Here is a 27407-nt window from a genome sequence, read left to right on the forward strand (position 1 = left end):
AAGACTGGGTGCTAGGGATGTTTGTCGAGTAGAGGGAAAAAGGGAGATGAAACAAAGTTGGAGAGTTCCCAGACAAGTTTTTGCTATTCACCAGAAGAGCACTTTTTTCTAGAAAGCTCTTCCTCTTCCCTTCAGAGGTGACCAAAAGGCTGTGGAAAGTTACTGGTATGAAAAAGAGAAAGTAACTGATTAGCAGTCTGATGGGGAACAGGGCTCTGTAGAAATTAGAGCGGGTCCAGAGGAGGGCCAGAAAAATGGTGAGAGGGCGGGGACCCCTCTCCTGTGAAGAAAGGCAGAGAGAGTCGGGGTTGTTCAGCCTGGGGGAGACAACTCCAGGGAGACTTTACTGTGGCCTTTCAATAATTAAAGGGGGCTTATAAGAAAGATGGAGAAAGACTTCTTACCAGGGCCTGTAGTGACAGGATAAGGGGCAATGGTTTTAAACCGCAAGAGGGTAGATTTAGATTGGATGTACAGAAGAAATTCTTTACGATGAGAGTGGTGGGACACTGGAGCAGGTTGCCCAGAGAAGCTGTGGATGCCCCATCACTGAAAGTGTTCAAGGTCAGGTTGGACGGGGCTTTGAGCAACCCGATCTAGGAGATGTCCCTGCCCACAGCAGGGGGCTGGACTAGGTGATCTTTGAAGACCCCTTCCAACCCAAACCATTCTGTGATTCTATGATTCTAAGTACTGAGAAAGGTAACTTTTTGAAACAGAGGCAAGAGAGAGCCTGGAGTAAGTTCTGATGGGGAAGAGACTCTAAATGCTTATTTCCAGCTCTCATCGTTAGTAAACTCATTGCGTCATCAAACTTATCTTTTACCAGTGCACCTTACAAACGCCTTCTCTGCAGTGTGTCAGTGGGTAATTAATTTACTTCATAATAAAAACATTTCAGAATTTAAACATGGAAAGAATGGTAGCTCATTTCTCATTTGGGATGATGTTCTGGGTTGTCTGCACATTCATGCAAATGCCACATTCATTTATAACAGAAGACAAAGACTAAAAAAAATTACACTTTTTCAATTATCATTGAGAAATCAAGTCTGGAATTGACCAAAACTTGTGATAATTTCACAATTTTAAACATGAATAAATTCATTATTTATCCAGTAATATTTAAAACTGAGATAATTGAACCTGAACATCTATCTGAAGCCTGTATTTCTTTCAAAAGAAAAAAAACCCTGTGTTCAACCATACTCTAACTTCCAACCTAAAACTGATCTATAATGAATCAAATAATCATTTCCAAGTATACATGATTGCGTTATATGACATGAAGATCTGTGATCAGGGTTCATTACAATACATATTTCTATGTAGTGTTTTAAAAAGCAAATCATTGGTAAATTAAATTTTACAATAAATTATTACATTTTCAAATTCATAGGCTAGAAAGTAGTAATCATGGAAAAAAAGGGTTAATAGCAACAAAGATTGGCAAACAGCAAGATATTGCAGCTATCACAAATCCCAGAGACTGAATGTAACTGACAATACTACATTGTGTAATAAAAATGTGAAAGATCCACAAACTCTTTGTAATCATATACACCGTTTTAGGTCTGTAAGTCAATCCATATAAAACACTAACAAAGTAATAGGTTATTGCCATTGTTTTCTATAATAGAAAGTTACAATTTATTTTAAAAAATACAGCCAAAATAGAATTTACCAATTTAGCCAGGTTTCAAGACATTTACAGTGATTTTTTTTCTACAACAGCAAGACAGCTACAGTGACATTGTAATGCTTACACTGAAACTGATGTACTAGCAAACCGCAAAGGCTGAACAAAATGAACAGACCGGTTTCAAAATGAACACGACTGACTCTCACTGAGACTGAAGATCACACAAAGAGAACAAATGCATGGGCAGGTAAGTGCGTAACTGCAGAAGGTATGGCAATGAATGTACCTTTGAAAAAAGTTTCTAACAATTATTTGCACTAGGAACTTCACCAGTATGAAACAAGCAACTTAAACCCACATATATATGTACAACATATACTTTCATGAAATATGTTTGAACTAGTAAGCTTATTATGGGTGACATTGCTCCCATCTTTAAACGACAGGATTCTAAAATGTAAAAAATTGTTTTTCCTTTCATGTGATTTACATTAAAATGATTTTTCTTGCTCTTAAGACTCAAAATTTTAAAGCTGTTGAAACTAAACTTGTCCTTTCATTGGCAAAGAGACTTATTTTTTGGCTAGTAAATGCCACAGTTTGGTTAAATCCTGATTGGGTATGAAAACTGTTAGACTGCTGAAAATCAAGAAGTTGAAAAATAAATTAAAAGTGAAAGGAAGAGGTCACAAAAATAATGAGATATTCTAACATCCATGGTGGAGTGAGCTTCAATATTCATGTTTGTGTCAGCTGATTAACAATGTTACTGAACAGCATGAAAGAAACCAGTAGTATTAGCCAGCCTTTCATTCAGTAGCAAAGAACATTTATTCACAAGACTATAAATGACAATAAATCACACAGGTAGTAATGTGAGATCATGTCATCATAAAAAATAGCTGTTAGAAACACTAAGGGCCTGAGTTGAAGGTAACTTAATACTCTACATTTAACTGAGCAGCAGTTATCTTAAAAAAACAAAACCAGAACTTCCCTGTTTAGCCTTTCCACGAGCAGTTGCATTATTCTCAGATGACTGCAATGGTTAACATCCAGAAGTAAGGAAAAACCATGCTCATCCCTTTATTACTTTACCTGTTTTAAAGCTCCTATTCCTGAGAAAACCCAATTATGCCCCATTCCTTATCAAAAGCATGAATTTATAGCTTAAGAATGATTAATGAAATGATTTTTAAATGATTAATGAAAAATCTTGGTGAGCAAAGTGAATAACACTGAAGCAACAAGCTGCAGTATCGGATCCAGCTTTTAGATCATCATGAAGACAAGAGAGATTACTTGCCAGGCAGCATACACCAGCTGCACCCTACCTTTAAATCAATACTGAACTTATGATGAAGATTTATTATTATGAAAAAATGTAAGAAAACAGTGTGGGGGGAAAAAGGTTACTTAGCAGTAGCCAGAGCTCTTTGTAATGCATTGTGTGTATGTACATGTGCTCTATAGAGGTCAAACATCAGAGGTATCGAAGATCATAAAATGGGGTTTTTTTGGCCCTCACAATATTGTGGGTGCTTACTCACATCTCTCTCTTCTCCTTGACTTGACAGCAAGCACGGAGTTATAATATTCTGTCAGCCACACATAGCAAGGGAGAAGGGTATGTGATTATCACCTATACGGACAACACACAAGTAGCTAGAATCTCTTTGAGATAAGTGACTTTTCTTTTCATGCATATCCATATAGATGGCCACACCACAAATAATTAAGTAAGTGTCCCAGTATTCTCAGAAAAAAGTGGCTGGCAGAGACTTCTTGGTTCTTTGGTTGAAGGTTTCTTGAACTAGTTGTCCAGTTTGTAAAGATATGAAAGAGAGCTATTGTTGAACAAAGCCTCAAATGTAGTCTGAGAACTCTTAAGAGTATATCCTGATTACTGACGGTGACTCAACCATACTGTTCAAGGGAGGTAATACAGTCCATTACCTAGTTTGGAGACGGTTATCCTGTTTGATTTCTCAGCTGGTCAACAGAACTAGATTAAAGATAATCTGAAAGTCTCTGTCCCATGCAAATAAGAAGACAATATTCTCTTGCTGCCCAACATGTGAAGGGAAATCTCAGGCCTGAAAATACAAGATTTAAAAAGAAAAACATGGATGGGTGAATTTCCTGGTTCGGTGATCTCGCAGAAATCCCAGATGAAGTCAAGGGATTTGCCAGGAAAAGAACAGTAAAAGGTGGGGGAGGGGAAAAAGTCAGCCAGACGGATTTGGATCTTCTGCTGCCCAGCAGAGGTGATGAGCATCAAAAAGAACAGCAAGGACATGTTTCAAACACCTGAATTTAAACAACTTGATGTGAAACATGACCAAGGTTCTTGTGCTGTTAACACATCCTAAGAAAGTAGTCTTGACCCAGCAGTCAGTGGTAGTGGCGGTCCACATGTTACTGAAGTAGGCTAACTTGTATTCAAACAGACTAGGGCACAAAGAGGAAGCAAGAACAGAAAACCAGAGAAAATAAGGTTCTGAGGCCATCTCCTCCAAAACAGTGCTCTGATAAAAAAGGGGGAAAAAAAGGGGGGGAGGCAAAAAAGAAACATACCGGCTATGGAAAGGCGGCTAAATACCCATCAAGGACTACAAGAACCTTGCTAAGGCATGCAGAGATGCGGTCAGGAAGGCTAAGGCTCAGCTAGAACTGAAATTGGCCGAAGATGTCATGAACAAGAAAGGGTTCTTCAGATACGTGAGCAGTAAGCAGAAGCACAGGGAAGACATAGACAGACCCATTGCCTAACAGGGCAGGGAAACTACTCACTAATAATGCTGACAAGGCAGAGGTTCTCAGTATCTTCTTTGCCTCTGTCTTTACCAGCATAGCTGGACCACAAAGCACAGGATCAAGTAGCTAAGACAACGCACATGCTGACCCACCAGCAGTGGAGGAAGGGCTGGTCTGCAGCCTCTTGCAAGGACTCAACCCACATAAATCCACAGGCCCAGAGGAAATCCACCCTAGGGTATTAAGTGGCTGACATTGGTGCAAGGCCACTGTCTATCATCTTTGGAAAGTCTTGGAGATCTCAATATAAGAAAGGAATTTTTTACACTGAGAACAATCAATCACTGCAACAACCTCCCCAGGGATGTCGTGGAGTCCCCATCACTGGAGGTTTTCAAGATGCGATTGGACAGGGTGCTAGAAAATGTCATCTAGGCTCCCTTTCCCACAAGAAGTTGGATGGGGTGATCTTTCAAGGTCCCTTCAAACCTGGGCTGTTCTATGATAAAGATGGATGAGCTGAGGGATTCAATCACTAAAGATTTACATCTGTAGAAACACTGGTATTTTCTCAGCTGTTTCTGAAGCTGGACAGTACCACACGAGAGGCTGCAGCAGCTAAATCTTTTGTCCAGCTGTAAACAAAGAACTGCATATCACACCTGAGGCTCAAGCTGTGAGATTTCCACAGGGATGTAAGAGATATTTGTACAATGTGCTGCATTTAGAAGGAAAACAAGCTTTTATTTCCATCTTACTATTATCTAGGTTACAGGAATCTGGAGAATATTGGAGTAAAACTCTCCCCAAGAGTACTGGAACGCCTGGGAAACCACCTCCAAAATATTCAGGAGTAACGTGCTGTCAGCTTCCTTAAAAGGTTTAGCACAGAGGACTGTAAATCTTCCGTGCCTGTTAGGGTCAGAAGTGAGTTAGGGATAGCACAGGGCTAGAAAGCAGGGTCAAAATTTCTAAGGAGAGCTGAACTGAAGAATGATATACCTCCCATCTGCAACTGGTCCTACAGATAGCAAGATGGGCCTTTAACCCCTGGGGAGAGAACAAGCACAGCATATTGGCAGCAACTGTCTTTCATATTTCCATAAACCCTGCTGATGAGATGCATGCATCCTGAAACGCAGAGAAGTAGTCCTCATACTGCTCTCCAGGGAACACAGATGAAGAGCTTGAATCCTGCGCCCTTTGAAAGGTGGAATGTGGGAAGAGCTCAGCTGCCATGGCCAGCTCCAACACTGAAGGCCGTCCTCCAGCAAGTCAGTAAGTGCCATGGCAGAGCAGGGGACATGGTTCCATCCCATCAGGGGTCCTCAGCACTAAGTGCTTTGGTCTGTGCTATTGGATATGACTGATCCTGTAGTACGGCTTCAGATTACAGAGCTTGGGTGGAGGAAGATCCAAGCAGCTCAGTTAGTGGAATCAAAAAGAACACAGAAATTCAGTCAGAGGCAGTTCTCTGATTCTTTTTGGCTGGTTGAGATCCTCAGGTGCTGAGAAAAACTACAGAACTCATCCAAGCCTCATCTAGTAGCCTCTTGGTGATAGGGTGGCCTTGGAGCTGCTCGTGCAGAGTGGGCAAAGGCCCCCATTTGAGCTGATCTTTTGGCTAAGCAATTTCTGGTGCAACCATATGTTTCTTGTTTGGGTGAGGCTCTTCCTCACCCAATGTTGCCAGAGAAAGAGAAAGTTCGTGATAAATACAACTCGGCCTTGATCCAAGATTTAGATAATCCTAACTGCTAGTGTCAGAGGTAGACCACCACTTTTACTAGGATACGTCTCTCATTTTAAGCAACAGGTATTAAATGTGCTAGGGATGTGTAACTTCCTGTTGCAAAAAGAAGCAACCATGTGCCAGTATTACTTGTCAGTGAGGCACATGCCTCAAGATAGAAAAGCATTTAAACCCATCCTTAGATGGAGCTATGGAGTATGATTCAGGCAACATATATGAAGTATCTAGACCCATTTCTAGTAAGGAAAGGAAAAGCAGCAGAGACCATGCTCCCATAGGGAGGGGCACTGGATTTGACAAACTCAAACTTAAAAAATAATCATATGAGACTGGCTGGAAAAGAGAACTACACAGCCAAAGGCTAACAATAATAAAAAAATAAAGACATGAACACAAGTTAAGAGGCATCTAGAATGCCTCCATCGTTGGGCACTGAGTATAGAAGAGGGAAGGGTGGTGTGAAAAAGCTTTAACTTCTGAGACCAGAAAAACCAGGAGAATGCTGTCTCTTAATACCTTCAGTATACACTTCTCTCTCAGTTTTCATAGTATAAAACAGCTGATGTCTACCAAGACATAATACTACAACACAGTATTCCTTTGCATCCACAAAACAGTCAGTACTGACTCTTTGCTGCTTCACGTTTGATCAACTGCATCAACATATCATCAGAATATTTTAAAATGTGAACTTCCTCTACTTTCCCTGCACTTGTAATGGCGTCCGTGTTTCACTCAACAAGAAACAAATCTCTCTTCAAAACAACAGGAAAAAATATGTTTGGTTATAACGGTCTTGCTTCCATGGAAACACTGGCCTTTTCAGGATGTTTGATCATGTATTTTCCATTTGATCAGTGAGAAAGAACTAGTAGCAAAACACCGAAAACACAACTCAGAGAGGAAAGTTAATTTATTTGTCTAAAACATCAAACTAAGTTGAGATACCTTAGTTCAGTCAAAGCTTCTTCAGTTTCTTCACAAGCCTGGACTTCATAAACAAATATTCCAAGTTCATCTATCTACAAAAATAGGATGGACAATTCTTGACTTTCTTCAGATATCAAGTTAATTTACAAGTCCTTGAAGATCAAATGAAAAATCGGAAGTGATCCTATATTCCTTAATACACTCCATCACGTTTCCCAAGTGTACTGGAAAGGAGAAGTATTAGCCTTCTTTGGAAAGGTGCATGGAAAGGCTTATTGCCATCTCTTGGAGACAGGGTATGCATTTACATCACCATGACTGCCATGGTACAGAATCCTTGACTGCTACTTTTATACGGCGTGACCAATTATCTGAGAGTTGTAGTCCGCTGTCTCCATTCGCAGAATATACGGGATGATGCTATCAATCTGAACATTTCCAATTAGTCCTGCAAAGAATAGCTCTTCAGTGATGGCAGCACTCATCAGCCTAAGAGCAGGCAATCGGAGAAGAAGTCTAGACAGTCTGGAAAATAAGTTTGGTAAAAAGTGTTACTTGTGGTCACAGGTTTTGGTGTTATTCACAATCATGTTATCAGTAAGAGAAGAGAAAAAATTAACAAGAGCTAGTACTAGTCAAAATTTGCTATATCTAGTTCACGGAAGGCTTAAATATTTAAATCAGTAGAGTACTAAATTTATGTTCAGTCATGTCTTCAACAGTACAAAAAATGCTAATATACCTGTCAATTACATGGACTGTATAATGTTTGGACTTAGACCAAATGAGAAAATATTCCAAGTAGGTGCAATTCAAAATGAAAACATTGAAAATATTTATTTTATTTCCAATATTTCATTTTGGAAATTAATAATGAATGAGTATATAAATAATACTCATAATTCGTATGAGTACACACATAAGATTGGAAGTGCTCTAAAGGTAATTTCTTACCTTTAAGGAGGTAAGAAAAAAATCTACATATTTATTACAAGAAATACTCTACAAATCGGTATCACCGATGCTCTGAAAAGAGAATCAATCAAGTAAGCATATAAGTTTACAGACCTGTAAGTATCATCTGGATATGCTTTTGTTACATAGTCTTGGAACTCCATGTAAGCCTTTTCTTGAAATTTCTCAATCTGTACCACATTTTCTAGACCTGGGTGATCTGAAAAAAACACTCTACATTGTTATACCTGTTCTATTTAAGATGCACTAAAATGCACACAGATTATCTAATTGTAAGCATACTGAAATCATTATTTGGTAGCTGTAGCAGCTTCACAGTTTTAGTGGAGGACACTGCTTTACCTCCTTATATTTCTTTTCCTCTATGTTTATGTTTTACTTAGTTCTTATAAATACAACCAGACATTTTAAAGAGTTCAAATAAATGCCGTGCTTGCAATGTTTGCATCAATCTTGATGATACAGCTCTGTTCTCTGTGTAGCAGTAGAACAGCATTGTTTCAGTACACTGACATTTACTGGAATATTGTATGCACAAATAGCATTTGGGTAGGAAGTGAAGGATAAAATTAAAGTCAGTGGAAAAAGCAGAATAAAAGGCTATGAACCATTTTTTTCCTAAAAACTGTAGAAGATACGTAGCCGATCACTCTTTTTCAACTGTTTGGTGCAAAATTTTCAAATGCGCTAAACATAATTTTTAGCAGTGATTTAAACACTTGAAATCTAAAACTCGCTGAAACAAAAGGATATTAACCTAACTGCCAAGTCACATTTGGAAATTATTATCCGGTAATTCTGAACACTTTACATGGCCTGTAATTTTTATTATCCATCTATCTTAATGTAAATATTTTACTGTCATAGCAGCATGACAAATCACATAGATTTTATTTTTCAGAAATGGGATCATAAATCAGCTGCCAAATTATGTCAGGTAAAAGATTATTTCTAGCAGTCACTCTTCCTCTCCAAATACATGGCCTTCTGTCAACAAAACCAGGATTTTTTTAGTCTAACTCTGCAGATATAGAAGCTTTCCGAGGAATGTTGTGATATATTGGAGTCCCCTGAACACTTAATTTCTCAGAGGAATATTTTGTCCTATATAGTAATTCAGTCATTCTGAAAGCATGATTTCAAATTTATGCAGAGGACGAGGGTAACAAGTTTGTAAAGCAACACATTTTGAAGAGCTGTTGTTGACATGCAATATGCATCGCTTCATGACGCTGCTTTTAGAGCAACGTCAGAAACACAGCTACAAGTCAACTTCTGAAAACAGTAGTTTGAAGACCACTGCTAGTACAGTAGTAGCCATTTATAAAGATACAAAGTCTTCTAGGCACGCCCTTTACACTCGTCTCTTTGCCCAAGGCTGTCTTGTGACAGTCAAACAGCTGCTTTGGCACAGATTTTCAGTAATCTTCAAGTCTCCAGCTATGGAAGACAGCAAATCAAGCAGGGCCTCCTAAAGCAGATGTTCTTACCTTAGGACTCTGCTGCATGTGCAGGCCAGCCGCAGCCTATAGCAGAGCAGTAAAATCCCTGAAATTGTAATTTCTGGCCTGTGAATCATTGCCTTCATCCCTTCTGTTCAAGGTACTGAACATCACTTTCAAGTATATGAAGATTTTGTTTTACGGCTCATAGGATCGAGCATATTGACAACACATTGCCATTAAAGTAGCTCCATGTCATTAGGAATGTGATCCTGAAAGCATGTGAGCTAAAGAAAATTCATCTCAGTCGTGATGGATATAATCTTTTCCCAAAATATTTTTCCTTCTACCTTTTGTGTTGTCAAATCTAATCAGAAGGAGAGAAATTAACTTCAGACTAAACAAGTAAATATTGCTTTACAAATGTGTGCTGGTTTTGTCTGGGATAGAGTTCATTTTCTTCCTAGTAGCTGGTACGGGGCTGTGTTTTGGATTTGTGCTGAAAACAGGGTTGATAACACAGGGGTGTTTTCGTTCCTGCTGAGCAGTGCTCACACAGCGTCAAGGCCTTTGCTGCTTCTCCTCAGCGAGGAGGCTGGGGGTGCACAAGAAGTTGGGAGGGGACACAGCGGGGACAGCTGACCCCAACTGGCCAAAGGGCTATTCCATACCATATGACGTCATGCTCAGCATATAAAGCTGGGGGAAGAAAAAGGAAGGGGAGACATTTGGAGTGCTGGCGTTTGTCTTCCCAAGTAACCGTTACGCGTGATGGAGCCCTGCTTTCCTGGAGATGGCTGAACACCTGCCTGCCCATGGGAAGCAGTGAATGAATTCCTTGTTTTGCTTTGCTTGTGTGCGTGGCTTTTGCTTTGCCTATTAAACTGTCTTTATCTCAACCCATGAGTTTTCTCACTTTTACTCTTCCGATTCTCTCCCCCATCCCACCGGGGGGAAGCGAGCGAGCGGCTGGGTGGTGCTTAGTTGCCGGCTGGGGTTAAACCATGACAAACTGTAAGGTTCCTAGAGAAATATTTTCTGGTGTCTAACAGGACTGATTTCTTCAGACAGGGCAGCAGATTCTGTCATAAATCCCAGTAGACATTATGTTAGAAAAATGGGCTTGAGGTATTCTTCCATCATTTTGTTTCTTTCCTGGAGCAGCCTGTACCAGTTCTGAGTATGGGAATGCCATGAAAGGGCTATTTTGGGGTAGGGAACACCTAAAGGAGAATTACGTCTCCTGCAAGCATTATTTACTGAAATTAAACAACCAAATATCCTTCCACCCTCCACTTCAAGGAAGTCTCTGCCTCTTCTGAAATAACAGTGAAAAGTCCAGTTCTTTTCCTCAGTGGAAAAGAAAAATTGCAAACATTTTCAAGCGCTCTTAATATTGCAATTAAACTCATGGTGGGTACTGCTTATCAGAAGACTGAAATTGTTCCTGTGCTTCAGCAGACTGTAGCGGCAAACACATAAAACCATGCAAGATTCTCCTAGTCATGAGGACTGACAGCAGGATTATGTCCTATAGTGAAAACACTCAGGATCTGATTTTCCTTAGTGAGCCACAATAGAAGAATATCACTGGAATATCTTCTGGGAATTTATCATCTTTCCTGGAGGGTTCTGACACTACTTATATTGCCTCTTATTTGCAAGAACATCTTTCAACTCAGAAGTCTTCCATTAATGCAATATTAAAAAAAAAGAAAAAAAGCAATGGGAGATATACAGGGTTTTGTTGTGCACTTAGATGAGTACCATGAATTCCTGCTGATGCTGCCACTTTTACTGGGAGATGTGGATACTCCTTGTAGATACTACATATAGAAAAGATCATGTAAATCCAAGGGAAACTGCAAAGCAAGAACCTCACAATTCTTATATATATATAAAAGAAAACATGCTTAAAATTTGCATTTTGGAAGTGTCCAAGTTCCAAAAGATTTTCTCACCTCAACTAATTTTTCTGTGAAAGGGTGAACTGCAACTGAATCGAAAAAGAAAGTTCTTCTCAGAGCTAATAAATCTACAGAACCGACAAGAACGAAATACCCAGTTCTCCTCCGTATCCTACACTATTGACAGGGGGGCACATCATGAAGATTTAGACGGCTTTTTAAAATTTGCTTTGATCTTTTCTATGGGACATGGGCATCTAAAAAAGGCAGAGCAATAAGGATTAAGGAATCTGTTGATGCTTTAAAACTTTCTAATGCAAAATGGAGTGACTGAAGATTTACTTTCTAAATGTGACAGTGAAAAATTCCTGGAGATACAGAAAGTACGTGAGGTTTATACATTTTTCTTTTATCGAAAGATTTGGTTTTGGTTTTATATTAAATCCCTAAATTCTGAATAATGAATCTAAGACCTGTAGTATACTGATAAAATATCTGAAAGCCTTTAGAGAAAAGTTAATTCTACAATTTTCAAATAAAGAAAATTAATTTTGTGATTTTCTACAGTTCAGGCATATGTGTTACATAATCTGACTACTCAGTCACTGTCATAGCAAGAGGACTCCTCTTTCTCCATATTGTAGATTAATCTCCCAGAAGGAAAAAATAATCATTATTTTATCTTCGCTGTCTAATATATGTTCATTAACGTTACTTGGAGTACATTAGGCAAATACTGTTCAGAAGATAGCAATGATAATATAAGGGAATGTTTGTGGTGTTCATTCACCAGAAATGCTATACGCAATATTTATTTTCAGAATACCTATGTGAAGTGATGCGATGTTTCTGTAATTTTGCATGTGAGAATCGATGCCCAGAGAGACAGTCTTTCATACACTAAAAACCCGACTTCAATCCATCTCAGCCAGATGTGCAAGAGCAACACTTCTGAAAATTAAACTGCAGGTCCTCAGAAAGAGTACCCCAGAAAGGAGGCACAGAATTAAAAGCAGTAAATAAATTAAAAAAAAAAAAAAATCAATGGCAGAGGCAAGAGTAAAACGTGTCTCCAAAGCAGCATTCAACTATTTACATTAAAAGATTAACCCTCCTCTTCCTACAGTCCTCATTATACACCTTCCCAGCTTCCTCAACAAGTGAGGCAGTAATTCTACAGGTGATAGTAACTGCATATAATGAAACAGGTAGAAATTATATAGCAAAAAATAGCATAGATGTGTTTTACAGATAAGTTTTACATTTGGAAGAATTACATACCAGGACTGAAGAGGACGATCGCTTTCAAATATGCATATTCATATCCATCTAGGCAAAGCTTAACCATGCTGTTACAGAACTCTTGCAATTTGAAGATATGCTCCATTACTAATTTTCCTCTGTCTGTTGGCAGCTTATCTAAGTCAACACACACACAAAACATAAAACCCCCAAGTCAACACAGGTGCAAAAAATGTGGTCACGCTGGATTTTTAAATATAATGATTTGTGTTAGATTCATACAGTGGGAAATCTACATCATCTATAAACTCACATACCACGTCTGAATAATCTTGACACAATCAATTATGGACTAGAACGATGTATTTTTTTCCCCCTTTTTTTTTTTCCTTACGTTGTACAATTAAGTGTGTTCCTGCCACTAAAGCTTCCAATAATCAGAGGCAGACTAGAGCTTGAAATGATCAAGGAAGGGAAAGACTACTTATAAGTGCAGAATACACTGCTACTGCAGATCTGTGCTCTACATCTAAGAGTCAGGTGCCATGACGCAGGTTAGTGTACAGTTTCATGGGTTATTTTAGTCAGTCAAAGACCATGCCACTGCTGAAAAAGAAGGTATGCTATATACCTTTCCTGATTTGCATCTAGGGGAATGTGGTTGGCACACAGCTGTTCCCCTTGGATCGGCAATAGCTAAGCGGCCTGAAAATGCCGTTCCCCCCACAATCCATCAAACTGGGGTCCCTGGGCCACACAAACTTGTTATCTCTTGGAGATGCTGCAGCTGGCATACTACACAACTGGAAGACACTGGATATAAATTTCTGATTTGTGCATTCAAACTGAATTCCCAAATTAAATGGCAAAACCACATATTTGTAGTAATGATAAAACCATGATTAATTACTACAATACCCTTCTTGGTGAAGGTGCTTAAAAATTATGTAGAGCAAAGTAAGTTCCCAAATCCCATTTGTATCACTCCTAGAGACATTCACAGATTTATTTGTTAGTATCTTTAGCTGATCCATTACATTTAGTGGTTTAATCATTTGTTCTAGTTTTGTTAATTGTTTTAATTTTGTTATTTATATGAGGATCTTGTGGATATTTTTAAAATGTGAAAACCTCTCAGAAATAATTCTTTAATTCTCTTATCATAAAAAGAGAGGAAAAATGTATAGTCTTGTGGGCTGTTTTTCTACAGCTTTCCAATCTGTTTTTGCATAGCATTAACGACAGTGAATTTTCATCCACATAACAGCAAATAACCCTAAAATCTAGTTAAACCTGAAAATGCTAACATTTTTGTATGTGCATCTACCTTATTAAAAATGTGTTAAGACTATGAACAGATGAAGATACTATTTTGGTTGGTTAGCTTCTAGTGCGGACAACCTTGTGAGCATTCACAAGCACACAAAGAAGATTAGCTAAAAGACTCCGCTACCACTCAGAAGAACATTTCCTTCACTGTAGAGTAAATGAAAGAGGAGGCCAGCTGACATCTCTTTCATTTGAATGAAAAATATGAAAAAGATGCAGGACATAGGATTAATAAGAAACTAAGTATACTTAGTGAAGATCTGTTGAAGACTTGCATGTAGTCTAAAACTAGTATACAGAAGTCAACAAGGCAAGTTATGTAAAGGAAGTATATCACCAAGTTGGCATTCGGCTGCTTTGTGTCACAGCTATGAACAGCAAGGACAGGTGGGTCATTCTTTACTTTATACCCTTGATACAGAGAAATCATATTGACAGTACACTTGGGTTCTTAACATTGATGGTGCCTGAAATATTCCTAATTTCAGCTGACATATATTAACAGAACAGCAGAACACTGTTAGACATTACATAGACACACAATAAAAACAATCCCAGTAAATGCTAACCTACATTAGAGAGATGGCTATTTTTTTTTTTTTTTTAATTTGGGGGTAAGTATTAGCATAGCTGACTTTTGCAAAATTGCTAAAAAATTCCATCTTGTGAACTGTATTTTCTAGTATTATTTCGTTTCAATACTAACCACAAAACTCTATAAACAGTAAATTTTCATTAACAACTGAAGGATAAGTAAAAAGCTTCTGTGCAGTTCAAAACTTAAAAAACATGAAGTAATTCCCCAAGTCTGGCAATGTGCACAGTATACACCTTACCTTGCTGTAAACTGCCATGAAGGTGATTAACAAATGCGGTTAATATAGTTGCCACATTCATAACTTGTGAACATTGTGCAAGACCAAGCGTAAAAAGTTCGTTCCAGCAGGCTTTTACTAATGATATGCTGTTATCCTGTCTATTAAAAAATACAATAATTTCACTTAATAAAACAAGCCATTTGCATTCACATAGTTTTTTAATTTGAAGAACACTTCATAAAACATTAATCTAATTCAACATTGCAACCAGTACCAAAATGAAGCCCTGCATGAAAAGTACTTTTATTTGCATGCTAGGATTAAAATACTTGTTTTAGAATTACTTTTCTAAAGAAGTCATTTTTGTTTTAATGATCTAAAAGGAGATACATTTCTATCACAAAAGCAAGTTGAAGTTACAGTAAATGACAACTGTCTGGGCATATTCCATCATGCTAGTTTTCTTAGGATTTACACTAGTTTTGAATAACATTTACATGCATGGACAAAAAAAAATTGCATTGTTCCTGTATTGTGGATGTAGAATACACTCAAAGATTCTTTTTTTTTTTTTTTTTTTTTTTTTTACTTGAAATTTGCCAGGTTGGTATAATTTCTTAATTAAAAATACATGTGAAATGAAACATGTGAGATCAAGTTCCTGAGCTTCCTGACTGGTATTTTTTGTATCCCCTTCACATTTGGAATAAGGTTTGAAATACAGACTTCAAAGTACAAATACAAGTCATGAGGATTTCTTTGCTGTAAGAATTAGTCCTTAAATTAAGTTTCATGTGTAGTCAATATTTTTTTTCCAAATGCTGAAGCTTAAAATTAGGTATATCAATCCTTATTCAGGCACTTCCGTATTGGTAACCTAACCTTCAGTATTGCCAAGCATCTCTAACTTGTAGAGCTTAACAAGAGCTCAGTACCTTAAAAAGGAAATCCTACCAGTGAGGAGTCAAATTCAGGTACCATGTTTCACAGTTTTAGCCAGTAAATATAAATAATGGAAATTTAAAAGAAGCACAAGACCTATCAAAGAAGAAAAGCATATTAAAGCTAGGATTTCAACTACAAAAATACAATGGAATGGATTTTTGCAAGAACGCTGATGTAATCTTCAAGAATATTTCTGATGATTTACTGCAATACTAATATGCCAAATGACAAGATTAACGTAGACTTGTCCTGTACTGGATTACAGAGAGCTTACCTAGGGCAATATTTTTTACTATGATCCAGTTTTTGTTATAGTAGACATGATACTGTACATGCAGCTTGTACACATATTAGTCACATCCCCATTCATCTCCTGTCAAAGGGACTATGCTGAGGAACAGTGAAAATAGGGTGTACTGCCTACTCAGCTAGTACGTATGTAGATAAATGTATCATCTAGAGCAACTTTATTGCTGATCAAACTCAAGCAGCCTCAAAAAACTAAGAGGCTGTAACCAGCTTGATGAATGTTTCAGTAAGAATCTCTTTTGCCTACAAAGAGCCTCGTGCAGGAAGATGAACTAAGTAATAACTTGGTATCATTAACTAAATCAGTATGCCAAAGCCAACTGTCTTCCTGAGACTAAGGAAAACATTGCCTGAGGAGGGAACCACCTGGATACAATTATCTACCTTCCTTACAAAACCATTACTATGGTTTTGTTTTGGCTCGTCAGCTCCTCTCAATTACTAGTACCATGAATTTCTTTTCATTTTGAAAGTGAAATGAGTCACCCTTCTAAAAGTCAATATTATAGTACATAATGTGCTCAAACTAAAAAAGCTGCATTCATTTCAAATAAATCTCCACTTGAAAAAAGTTAGTATTTTAAGCTCTTCAAAAGGAAAACTGAGTATTTATGTTAAATGGTGTTTAAATACACTGTTGCCCATGATCTTGACTGAGACTGTAAATGCTAACATAGGTGAATATTAACACTATTAAGACAGCCTACTCCTCCATTTTTTTATTCAAACAGAAAAATATATTGGGAAGTAACATATTAAAAAAAATGCAGATCAGATTTTCTATAAGCATTTCTTGTGAAATCTTTTTGGAGAGACAGATCTTCTGTACAACATTTTATTTTTAAAAAGCAATTCCCATTTGTTGTTATAACACTAATTTGCAGTGTCTCTCTGTTACAAAAACCTTTTAAAAATGTAATATGATATAACATACTATGTTAACTTGCTACATATTTCGAAATTCTTCAGGGCAACAATTTCTACTAAATTAAAACATCATATTTACCTGATTTTTTACCCTTGCTACTGTTTAACTTCATAGAATTTTACTTTTTCCTTCTCCAAAACACAGGCTTTGATTACACACAGTATAGTATCTTTCCCTAAAACAATGTAGAATCATTTGGCTTAAGCACCTGAGTAAATGCAAATGGTAATCACAGATCATCCTGCTTTTGACAGCCTTCCTGGAAAAGGGGACAATCCCTCATTTTAAAAAGGCATTCTCTTTGCTGCCACAGTCATACACTATTTCGATATTGATTTAAAGAAAAACACTGTAGATGAGAAAGACAAACATGATTTATACTCCATTTGTGTCAGAACTGATAACAGTATTTGATGTGTCTTCATAAAACTACTTCTGAAAATAACGTAAGTCACTTTTCCCTATGCTGTTTTGAGATGTTTTCTCATGATGATTGGCAATGTACTACTACATTTAGCTTACGAATTTTAAGCGATACACTGAATTCTGCTGGAAAAGCAGGATGTTATACGAACTGTAAAAAGAATAACAAGAATTACTTTCTGGTTACAGCAACCATTTGTTTTTGGAAAATCCCCTGAAATTAAACAACTTCATCCTGAATGCTTGCTGAATCTAGCTAACCATTTTCTTCATGTAGGTTATTAAAGGCAAAATTATTACTGCTGATTCACCTATAAAGATAACAATATTTGGGGATCCAAAGAAAAGCTTCTTTTTGGTGACTGCCTGATAAGCATCTTCGTTCGGGAGGTAGCTATTAAAAAATGATAGGAAGTCCTATTTACTAAAAGTTTATTAAAGAAGTAGCAGTGTGCAGGCATTTGATTGTTATAAATCTACTCCTTTTTCCTTCAAAACCCAAGCAAAGTACCTGAATTGGACTGAAATTGGGAGTAGTTTTGATTCAGAAAATTTACCTTCAGGATGAAGATCTATAAAACAGTTTTAATAAATAGATTTCTATTTTAAAATGTCCCTGAAGAAGACAGTGAAGATAAAAAATGTAAAAGTGCGTATTCACAACATGAGTGAATAGAGTAACTGAACACTTACCCTAAAGCTTGGAAAGATGGAATGGAACGTGCCCAGTGCATGGACAAGAAAAGCAACCTGGAGGCAGACTCGCAGATATAGTGAACATTAAGATATTCAGGCATAGGAGAAGGCATGGTGAGCTGGCAACCGAAAAAAAAAAAAAAAAGGAAAAAAAAAAAACAGTGCAAGTCAGTTATTTTACTTTCTTCATAAAAAACATGGTAAGAAAAAAATCAGTCTTAGAGTTTCTTTTAAGTGAAAGAGTAAAATTGTTTTTTAAATAAACATGAGATAATCCTGAAATAAAATCGAATGACTGCCTTTTTCATTATTAGCCACACTGTTATACCCTAATAATACAAAGCAACAAAAAAAAGCAAAAATTTGGAATCTTTGTCTTCGGTAAATATTCACATCTGGGACACCTGGAGATGGAAAATCTCAAGTAAAACTCAACATTTGAGATACTCTCAAAGAATAAAAGTTTTAGAAGAATCATTATAATTAGAATGAAGTTGCTTACATTTATATATAGACAAATACATAAAAAATACAAACACAGAGGCATCACTACTTTCTAAAGCTTCCCCCAAAAGGAGTAGAAGTGGCCTGAAAAATTAGAGGAGTTACCACAATTCCTGGGGAGGGCGTGTGTGAATACTATTTCACAAAACATCTATTTTTGTACTTTTAGTTAATACTTTACAAATAAATACATCAAAAATCTTTTGATGTCTGAGTAAAATACCTAATATACAGTTGCTCCCAAGTCCTAAAAATATAATCAATACACATCAGAAAGACCAGCTCTACCTTTCACAACATATGTGAGTAAAACCAGTGGCATTACCTACATATGTGAAGAAAGTGGGACTTGACTCAAAACTGCTAAATACAGTGTTGTACTTTTATCTTCAGAAATTAAAACTTCTTAATATAACAGTGTGGCTAACGCAATTTAAAAAAAACCAACTGACATTTGCATTAGAGAGATGTTTGTCTGAGTCATCACAACACGTGCTGATAAGACGGTGGTGTGGTTTAACCCCAGCTGGCAACTAAGCACCACACAGCGGGATGGGGGCAGAGAATCAGAAGGGCAGAAGTGAGAAAACTCATGGGTTGAAATAGATACAGTTTAATAATTGAAATAAAATATAATAACAACAACAACAATAGTAACAGCAATGAAAGGAAAATAATAAAAAATATTGAAGATTTAAAAATAACAAAGAGAGAGAAATGAAACCCAGGAGAGACAAGTGATGTAAAGGAAAACAATTACTAACCACCAACCAACTGATGCCCAGCCAGTCCCCGAGCAGTGCCCCCCCCCCCCCCCCAATCTCCCCTCTAGTTTTACTGCTGAGCATGACGTCATATGGTGTGGGATATCCCTTTGGTCAGGTGGGGTCAGCTGTCCCGGCTGTGTCCCCTCCCAACTTCTTGTGCCCCCCCAGCCTCCTCGCTGGTGGGGTGGGGTGAGAAGCAGAAAAGGCCTTGACTCTGTGTGAGCACTGCTCAGCAGGAACGAAAACACCCCTGTGTTATCAACCCCGTTTTCGGCACAAATCCGAAACAGTCCCATACCAGCTACTAGGAAGAAAATTAACTCTATCCCAGCCAAAACCAGCACAGAGGGGCAAAGTTCTATAAAATGCCTGGTACTGAAGAAGTTTTCAGATGAGCAAGCTTTTTGATTTGTCCATGAATAATAAGATGAAAAAAAATGGATAGAAGAATTTCTGCAGGCTCGTAAAATGAGAAATAAAGCCAGAAAATAAATGGCTCACTAAAAAAGAAACCCTCTTTTCCCTTAATGATTAAAGTCCATTAATGCCATAGTAAAATAGGGTATATACACAAAGGAGAAACTCACAAATACACTTAAGAGTTTCAAAATCCAGTTGCAGATTGCATCAGATCCACCTGTTAACAAGCGAGAAGAATATGGATGCTGACTCTCTGCTTCGTGTGGCTCTTATCTATGTAAATCCTTTTGCATGGATTACCTAGTATTTTTAAGGTAAGAAGCTATAAAATAAACAGTGCAGCTAAACCACTGAAGAGAGCTGTATGTTTTCCCAAACAAATAGTTAACCAGTGAACAAAAGCAGTGCATTCATCAGAAATGAATACCAATACCTGAACAAATAGTTACTCTTCTATGAAATTCAAAATAAGATTTAATCAGATCATCGTTTTACATTACTATGTTAAAATGGTTATAAATAGCCAACAGTAAAAAAGTATTAAGTACCCTGAATGCTACATGAGCATCACTGAGTAGTGGCCCCTCTATTTCAACAATATTCGTGCTTGTTTCTCCACCGATCAGCTGTACGCTGGCTTCAATACTTTCCGAGTTCTGGCACGCTGCACTCTCTCCTGGATTTAATGCTTTTGCAAGAGTATCAAATGCTCTGTAAGATCACAACAAACAAGCAAACAAAAAAGAAAAGAAAATTTCATTTTAGAGACTGTTTCAATTTACGAGGAACCTCCACGTCTGAAATCTGTATTTACACGTCTGTTTCAACTAACCAGATTCGGAAAAGCCAGTAGCATGCTTTTCCTGACACTCCACTGAACAAAATCCCTGAAAACTCCAACTTACAGTGGCTCTGAAACAAAAATTAGCAGCAGATCCTGTTCACACTAGTTGCCAACAAATTCACAGTTTTGACATATTGATTGTGCTGCTAAGTCACAGTTTGCCTTTCAAGATCTCTTTAGTGATGTTTACTGAGAGTGCTGGCATGAGCGTTTTGAGGACATGATCATCAGACTCCTGTTAAAGCAACTTAATGCACGTATAAATTTTACAGATTTTTGCTGCTATGAAGCACAAACAGAATAATTTTTTTTTTTTTTTAAGTAATGAGTTGTGGTTAGGTTATTCAACTTAATTTGAAAAGACTGTTTCAAAGTACGTAAGAGAAAGCACTCTCATGCTTTCAATACCATCCTTAGTACCCTTTGATGTGGGGCGGTGACTCCTGTCACATGCACCAACGTTACAGGGGAGATGTCAGGACAAGCACAGATATATTACTCATTACTTTGATGCTTGATAACAGATCTGTTGTTTTTCTGTTCACGAATATACCTGAGAACCAACTGATATATCTTCAATCAAAAATATACAGACTTGATCACTGCCCACAGACAGACAAGATACCCTGAGAGCAGTATCATTTATATACAGTGTTGCATGAAAAACTTATGCACAGAGGTCTGAAAACTTTACAAAAGCTGATTGCTTTACAAAAGCTTGTATGTAGAGCTGATTCTCCATTTATAGAGGCATGTTTATTACCACAGAATCTAAAATCACTGATTTAATGCCAAAGTCTGGAGCAGAACTTTGCCACCTTCTCTTCCCCCACACTCCCTAGCTATCTAAATTCATTAACACGCTAAAAAAAAATCTGCATGTTTACTATGTTTGACATAATCATTTACAACCAAACGAAACATCGCAACAAAAGAGCTGCTGACACCGCCTCAGGCTTGAGATGGTAAATGAACTAATTTTTGGTTCTACACTAGCCTATACACCTTGATGTGTTCACATGAGGGTGACTGGGGCACGCACAAGTGGACTAAACAGATATAAGTGGACTACAGAGATATACCTGGGACGTCTTCTGTCTCCAGTATACGGAAAGTAGGCATGAAGGGAATGCATTCATGGGTAAGCTCTAGAAGTTATCTTATTGGACTCCTGCTAGGAGATCCAAGTTTCGTGTCCTGTGTGGCTCACTCTTGGCAGCCTTAGGTAGAATGGGCAAACCCGGCAGCTCAGTGGCAGCTGCTTCTTAGGAAAACCAGCATCTCTGCAGGGCTCTTCATGCAAAAGGGACAGAAGTGTAAGAGAGGAACAAGATCTCTCCTTTCCCTAAAAAGTAAATGTCATATGCATCTGCCATGATCCTGTATTCTAGTACAGGCTGAAGAGTCCTTTTTAAATAGGGTGGGCAGGTATACCAGCTAACTGTGTCTGCCCATGATACTTTTTTTCCAACTTATTCTTGAATGTTTGCTTTCAAAGAAATCTTCTCCCTCCTATCTCATAAACTGGCAGTAGTAAGCCAGCAGAAGTCAGTCAAAGCTTTGCTTCCTCGTGGCTCAGCATTGTGGGTCCTTTTCATACATGAAGCCCCAACGTGAGCAATGATTGCAAGGTAAAACACCAAGGAAAAGAGAATCTAGAACAAAGCTTGCCTGGAAGCTACAAAAACATAGCCCACAAAGTGAGAAAAAAAGGTATAATCAACATTAAAATACATGGTATTGATATCCTTTGCTAGAAACAACTTTCGTTCTCTTTTTGTCAGGCTCAGTCACTACCAGATATATAGGACTGCTGATAAACTGTAAAAAATGAACATAGATAATGAAGCCATTAGAGGAGAAGGCATATAACAGTACAATATAAAAGCAGCGGAATGCTAGCAGCAAAGTTGTACACTAAATTTGTGTCAGCAAAAGTGAAAGCTTAACTACCGTAGCTGCAAGCAATGGAATATAATAAAATACATGAAAACCACGCATGGATAAAACTTGCTTCCCGAAATCCCTTAAACTCCTTTTCTTCAGTAAACATCTGCGTCTGTTAGAGCAAGCTGGCATAAGGCCTGGCAAGGAATCAAAGATTTAGATAAAAACTTTAGTTTCTGCTTGGGTAACAACTTCCCTTTCACAGGAATATTTAACTTGAACCTGCTCACTGGAAATCTATTAGCTAACCTACTGGACAAGCGTACGCATTAAACTGAGTCAGAGCTCTTTCAAGCTCTCTGGCTGAGAGAACTTGATGCCTTTTCATAAGCACATTTTTAAAACTGAACAGAAACACTGAAGATGGCAAAAGCAAGCATCTGAAAGTGCCAGGAAATAAAGAAATGAAAGATTACCACATCTATCTGAACAGCCATAGTATTGATTCAAGTTTATCAGCACGTACAACAATACCATTTACACAGCATATTCTCCTATTCTTTACCAAGGAGGACATAGCAAAGGCCCAAATCAGCACCTATATAAAGTCACACTGACTTTCAAAGCAGCGTATGAAGAAAGGAGCAGAACAAGTGCATTCTGCTTGCAATTATACAAAGCAGTGGAGACCATAGGGGAAATCCTGTATTTCAGTCAGTACAAACTACTTCACTATATACCAATCTTTTTTCCTTGATGGATTTACTCGACATAGACATTTTCAAAACAGCATGTACAATGTAGATGGTGTGTAAAGGAGTATTGCTGGGACAGGTGTCAGAAGCTTGCATGAAATGACAACCAAGGAAGAACACGATTGTGATTGACGGAATAACTGAGTATGTACTACACAGAACGTCTTACACATATGCTCACCAAAATGGCTCAATTAGAACCAGTGCAAGACACAAGTTTGTAAGATATTCAATGAATGTATTTGTATTGATGGTGAGAATTCTGTGACTTCTGTGTAGAAAGAAAATGCTTTTCAAGCTTTTAAGGCGATTAATAGTTACAGGATTAAACTACTTTGACAAATGAGATCTCTAAGAAACAGTTTTCCAGGGTGATACAAAGTACTAAGACTATAATACAAGATCTAACACATTATTAAGGCCAACCAAAAGGTAAGAAAATCATGAAATGTAAAAAAACCATTTACATTGCAATTCATTTAAAGTACAAACAACAAAAAGTATTTATTTCTCAAATAGAACTTCCTTATGATTTCACTTGGAAGAATCTTACAAGATTTATGTTCTACGTGAGCTTAGGCTGTTATTACTATTATTTTTAACACAGATAAATTTCCTAAACTGTGCTGATTTAATTAATGGTCTGAATAGACAGAGACCTTCTCGAAAAGAATAGTATTTTCAAGTGTAACATGCCTTACCTTGTAACATCACTACTAGCTTGTTCTTCTTGCTGGAGTTCAGATAATGATGCATCTCCATTACTTAAACTCTCAATCATAGATAGCTCTGTATTGCTTTGTGACATGTCTTTGCATTTACTGAGATTTGCTAATGAAGTCACCACGTTTGCCAGTGTACTTAAATCTCCCTGACATGCTTCAACCTAAGGGAAAAGTATAGCTCTTAATTCTCTCATATTGGCAGCAGTTAACTTGCAATAGAAGAATCTAACTTTTACATAAATGAAGAATTGAGCATGTGAATAGATCTGTTAAGAAAATTATTGTTTTCAGTAAATGGGTAATCATAATGCAGCAATTAGACACTGCACGGCTTCTAAAATATGAAATATTTAGACGTTTACTTTTACAAGTAATAGCTATCTATTTCTTTCAAAAAGAATGCTACAGGTGGTAAGCAAGTGCAGAAAGAGAATTTATCATCTCCACTCACCAGTCAGTCACCAGGACTATACGACTGCACTAGATTATATTTTTAGCACCTTCCTTCCTTCCTCGTGTAAATGAGTCAGTAGTGATAGGATAGGAGAATGTTTGAAAAGAAGGAATGGATAAAAAGTCACCTTTAAAAGCAAGCAGAAAAAGAACTCTGCTGCAGCCTTTTTGGTTTTTATGTCTTTATTTAACTGCAAAGGAACAAGGTGATAACAGTACTGACCAGCCACTCGGAGAGGCAGTAAGACATGTTTCCCACCCTGCCCCACCAAAAAAAATTAATAAGGAAAGTGGATGATTACAGGAAAGTGTGCTGCTGCTAACACAAGCATGCTACATGTCATTTAGCTTGCTTTGTCATACTCTACAGACAGAGCCAGAAAAGTGAATAAATAACTTTTGATGGGGCCCTTTGCAGACAGCAAGCAAGGCAAAATGCATGAAAACAGTACGAGGTAATTTAACAACAGCTAGAAAAACACAAAAGCTTCCTACTGTGCGTGTGTAGGGAAGTCTCCACATGGCTTTAGTGGATTGGTAAGTGTAACATAAACGGACACAAAGGAAAACCAGCTCAGAAATAAGATTGTTGCTGAGATAGCTCTTATAAGCTTTGCAAAAAAATTAGTGATTCAGGGGAAAAATACCTAACAGTATTTATGAAATGCACTGCAATAATGCCCTGTGAGGTTTTGCAAACATCTCACTTTGTTGGTACAAAAGAAATATCCAAGTGTCAGGATTGACCAATACAAAGAAAAACAAGGCAGCCCTTAAAGCTCTCTAAAAATGTGGAGGAAGGCATTTACTTTGTAGAGTTTTTAGCATTTTTACTATGCAAGGCTAAAACCATTCTTGTGAAGAGAAGGCACCTGCAACACTGGCTAATGTAAAGGAGTGTTTTAAAAATGAATTTAACAAAACACAGGTACAACAAAACAGAACACCCTTCCCTCCCTAGATACACAACTACAGCAATTGGCTCTACTTAATGTATCAGTCATATCATCATATACCTTATCTGGAGTCATCAGCACAGTAGGCTCACTTTTTATTGCAGACTGATGGATGTTAACAAACATTCCTGATTCCAGCAGACCTGTTGATCTGACACAAAACAGCACACATTTTAATTTTGATGAACTTCAAAATTAATTTCTCCTGATTCAAGGAACAGAGATAGCTGCTTCTGAGTAGAATTTACATACCTTGCTGTTTCATTGTCTGTTACAAAAGTTGGAGTTGCAGCTAATGGACTACGAAGATCTTTCCGAATGTAGATTTTTTCTGTAGAAGCTGCACAGTTCGAAGATTTTTCTCTTGACACTTCAATAGGTTTCCTCTCACACTGCACAGCTAACAAAACAATATGCAACTATTAAGTTACATCCCAAATGACAGACTAAGAATCCTTTTTTTCCCTCTACTTAATCTGGAATTTTAAATAATGATTTTGAAAATAACTAAAAAAAAAAAAAAAAAAAAAAAAAAGAACATCCTATAACCAATAAGCTAACAACTTGGGTAAAAACCAACAAACCAATTTGATTTGTTCTTAATGAAAGGATGTAGTAGCCAAAGTCTGAGACCAAACATATAGACACTAAATTTTTCAAGTTACACTAAAGGGAAAAATCACCTTATACCTTATGTTTAATTTGGATCTTTAAGTGGAGGCTTATGGCTTCTCCTTCTCCCAATTTCACTATCCCACACTCTCAGTTCATTCGTGAAGGACTCATGGTACCTTTTTCCACAGACTGTGGGTCTGGGTTGAACCCACATAACGTTATGCACTTAAAGAAGCTTCTCAAGTTAGGACCTTAGACAATATAGAGGGAAAGGGACATTCACAAAGTTCAGTTCAGACCATTTAAGATCTGGGCAACATCCTGACCCAGAGTCGCTGACTTCAGAGAAGCAGCAGATTTTTAATTTGAATAGCTCAACACAACTAGGTGAAATGAATCTGGGCTTTAGTCTACAGATACACCACCTTGCTTTGGATGGATTAGAGAACATTAAAATGAAACTTACAGTATTATACCCTATGGGGAACTCTCTAGCTCTACAGAATAAAGCCAAAAGAAACCAGTTTACAGTTTGATTTTAAAAGTTTAAAAGGAAAATTTAATTTCTGGAAAAATAACATAACAGTAACATAACATTGCTACTGTAAAACTTAATTAATAAAAGGTATTTACAAAGTACAAATCTTTTAAAAATATGCAGTAAGTTGTTCTTCCACAATTTTGAAGTGGTGCAAGTCATTTTATAGATTGGAATAAGATCCTGGAAGAGAGTCACAAACCAGGCCTATATGTAATTTAAAATATGTATCAATTCACCAGCCTGATAAGCACTGGCTACTGGCTAGCAGAGCCTCTTCAATATTGTACTCCACAAAGGAACTGTTTCAGCCTGTAAAGAGAATCCCTAATGTTCATTATTTTAAACCACAAACGTAAACAGGAAAAAAACAATTTTTTTCTTCAATTATGCAGTTTTGGAAAATGTGTAACTAAAAAAAAAAAAGTTTTCAAGTTAGTAGTAGACTGTGATGCTATTCAAATTTTTACACTGATAAGTATCATAAAACCAAATGTCATAATATCATCAAGTATTGACAATGCCATTAAAGCTAGCCCGTAACCCACGAATGGTGCTTTGAAAGGGTGGGAGATGGAGGCAGAAGTCTTTTATCTGCCTTTGCTAAGCTAACCCTGTGCTCGCTAGCTGGATCTTAGTTTGCTGAGAAAGGGCCAAGACTTCTTCAAGGGACAAACAGCCCTGCTGAGGGAGCTACAGTACAAGGCAGTGCTGAGCTTTCTTTCCTCTCCCCACTCCACCGAGGAATGAGACTTCTTATCTCCAAACAATCCTCGCCTCTGCTCAGCATTCCCCCACAACCCAGAGATCCTTTTCCTGCCTTCTGACCCCCAACCCCAGTGATTTT

The 27407-nt window shown here is 37.5% G+C and overlaps 1 protein-coding gene across 13 annotated transcripts in view; it reads right to left on the reverse strand.

Moving 5' to 3' along the window:
* Nucleotides 1-1018: 1018 nt before the first annotated feature.
* Nucleotides 1019-27407, reverse strand: part of NR2C1 (nuclear receptor subfamily 2 group C member 1) — a 61479-nt gene continuing 35090 nt past the window's right edge. For all 13 annotated transcript variants that reach the window (XM_087766147.1, XM_087766140.1, XM_087766136.1 and 10 more), the window contains 9 exons: nucleotides 25660-25807; nucleotides 25468-25558; nucleotides 23975-24159; nucleotides 20336-20498; nucleotides 18094-18215; nucleotides 14814-14953; nucleotides 12688-12825; nucleotides 8151-8256; nucleotides 1019-7607 (listed from right to left, as the gene is read on the reverse strand). In XM_087766147.1, the coding sequence (XP_087622273.1) occupies nucleotides 7433-7607; nucleotides 8151-8256; nucleotides 12688-12825; nucleotides 14814-14953; nucleotides 18094-18215; nucleotides 20336-20498; nucleotides 23975-24159; nucleotides 25468-25558; nucleotides 25660-25807 (1268 nt within the window). In that variant the 3' untranslated portion in view covers nucleotides 1019-7432. The remainder of the gene's footprint in view (nucleotides 7608-8150; nucleotides 8257-12687; nucleotides 12826-14813; nucleotides 14954-18093; nucleotides 18216-20335; nucleotides 20499-23974; nucleotides 24160-25467; nucleotides 25559-25659; nucleotides 25808-27407) is intronic.

Source organism: Nipponia nippon, unplaced genomic scaffold (assembly GCF_047370975.1).
Source record: "Nipponia nippon isolate SJK-2023a ecotype South Korea unplaced genomic scaffold, ASM4737097v1 scaffold_3, whole genome shotgun sequence".
NCBI classification, from domain to species: domain Eukaryota; kingdom Metazoa; phylum Chordata; class Aves; order Pelecaniformes; family Threskiornithidae; genus Nipponia; species Nipponia nippon.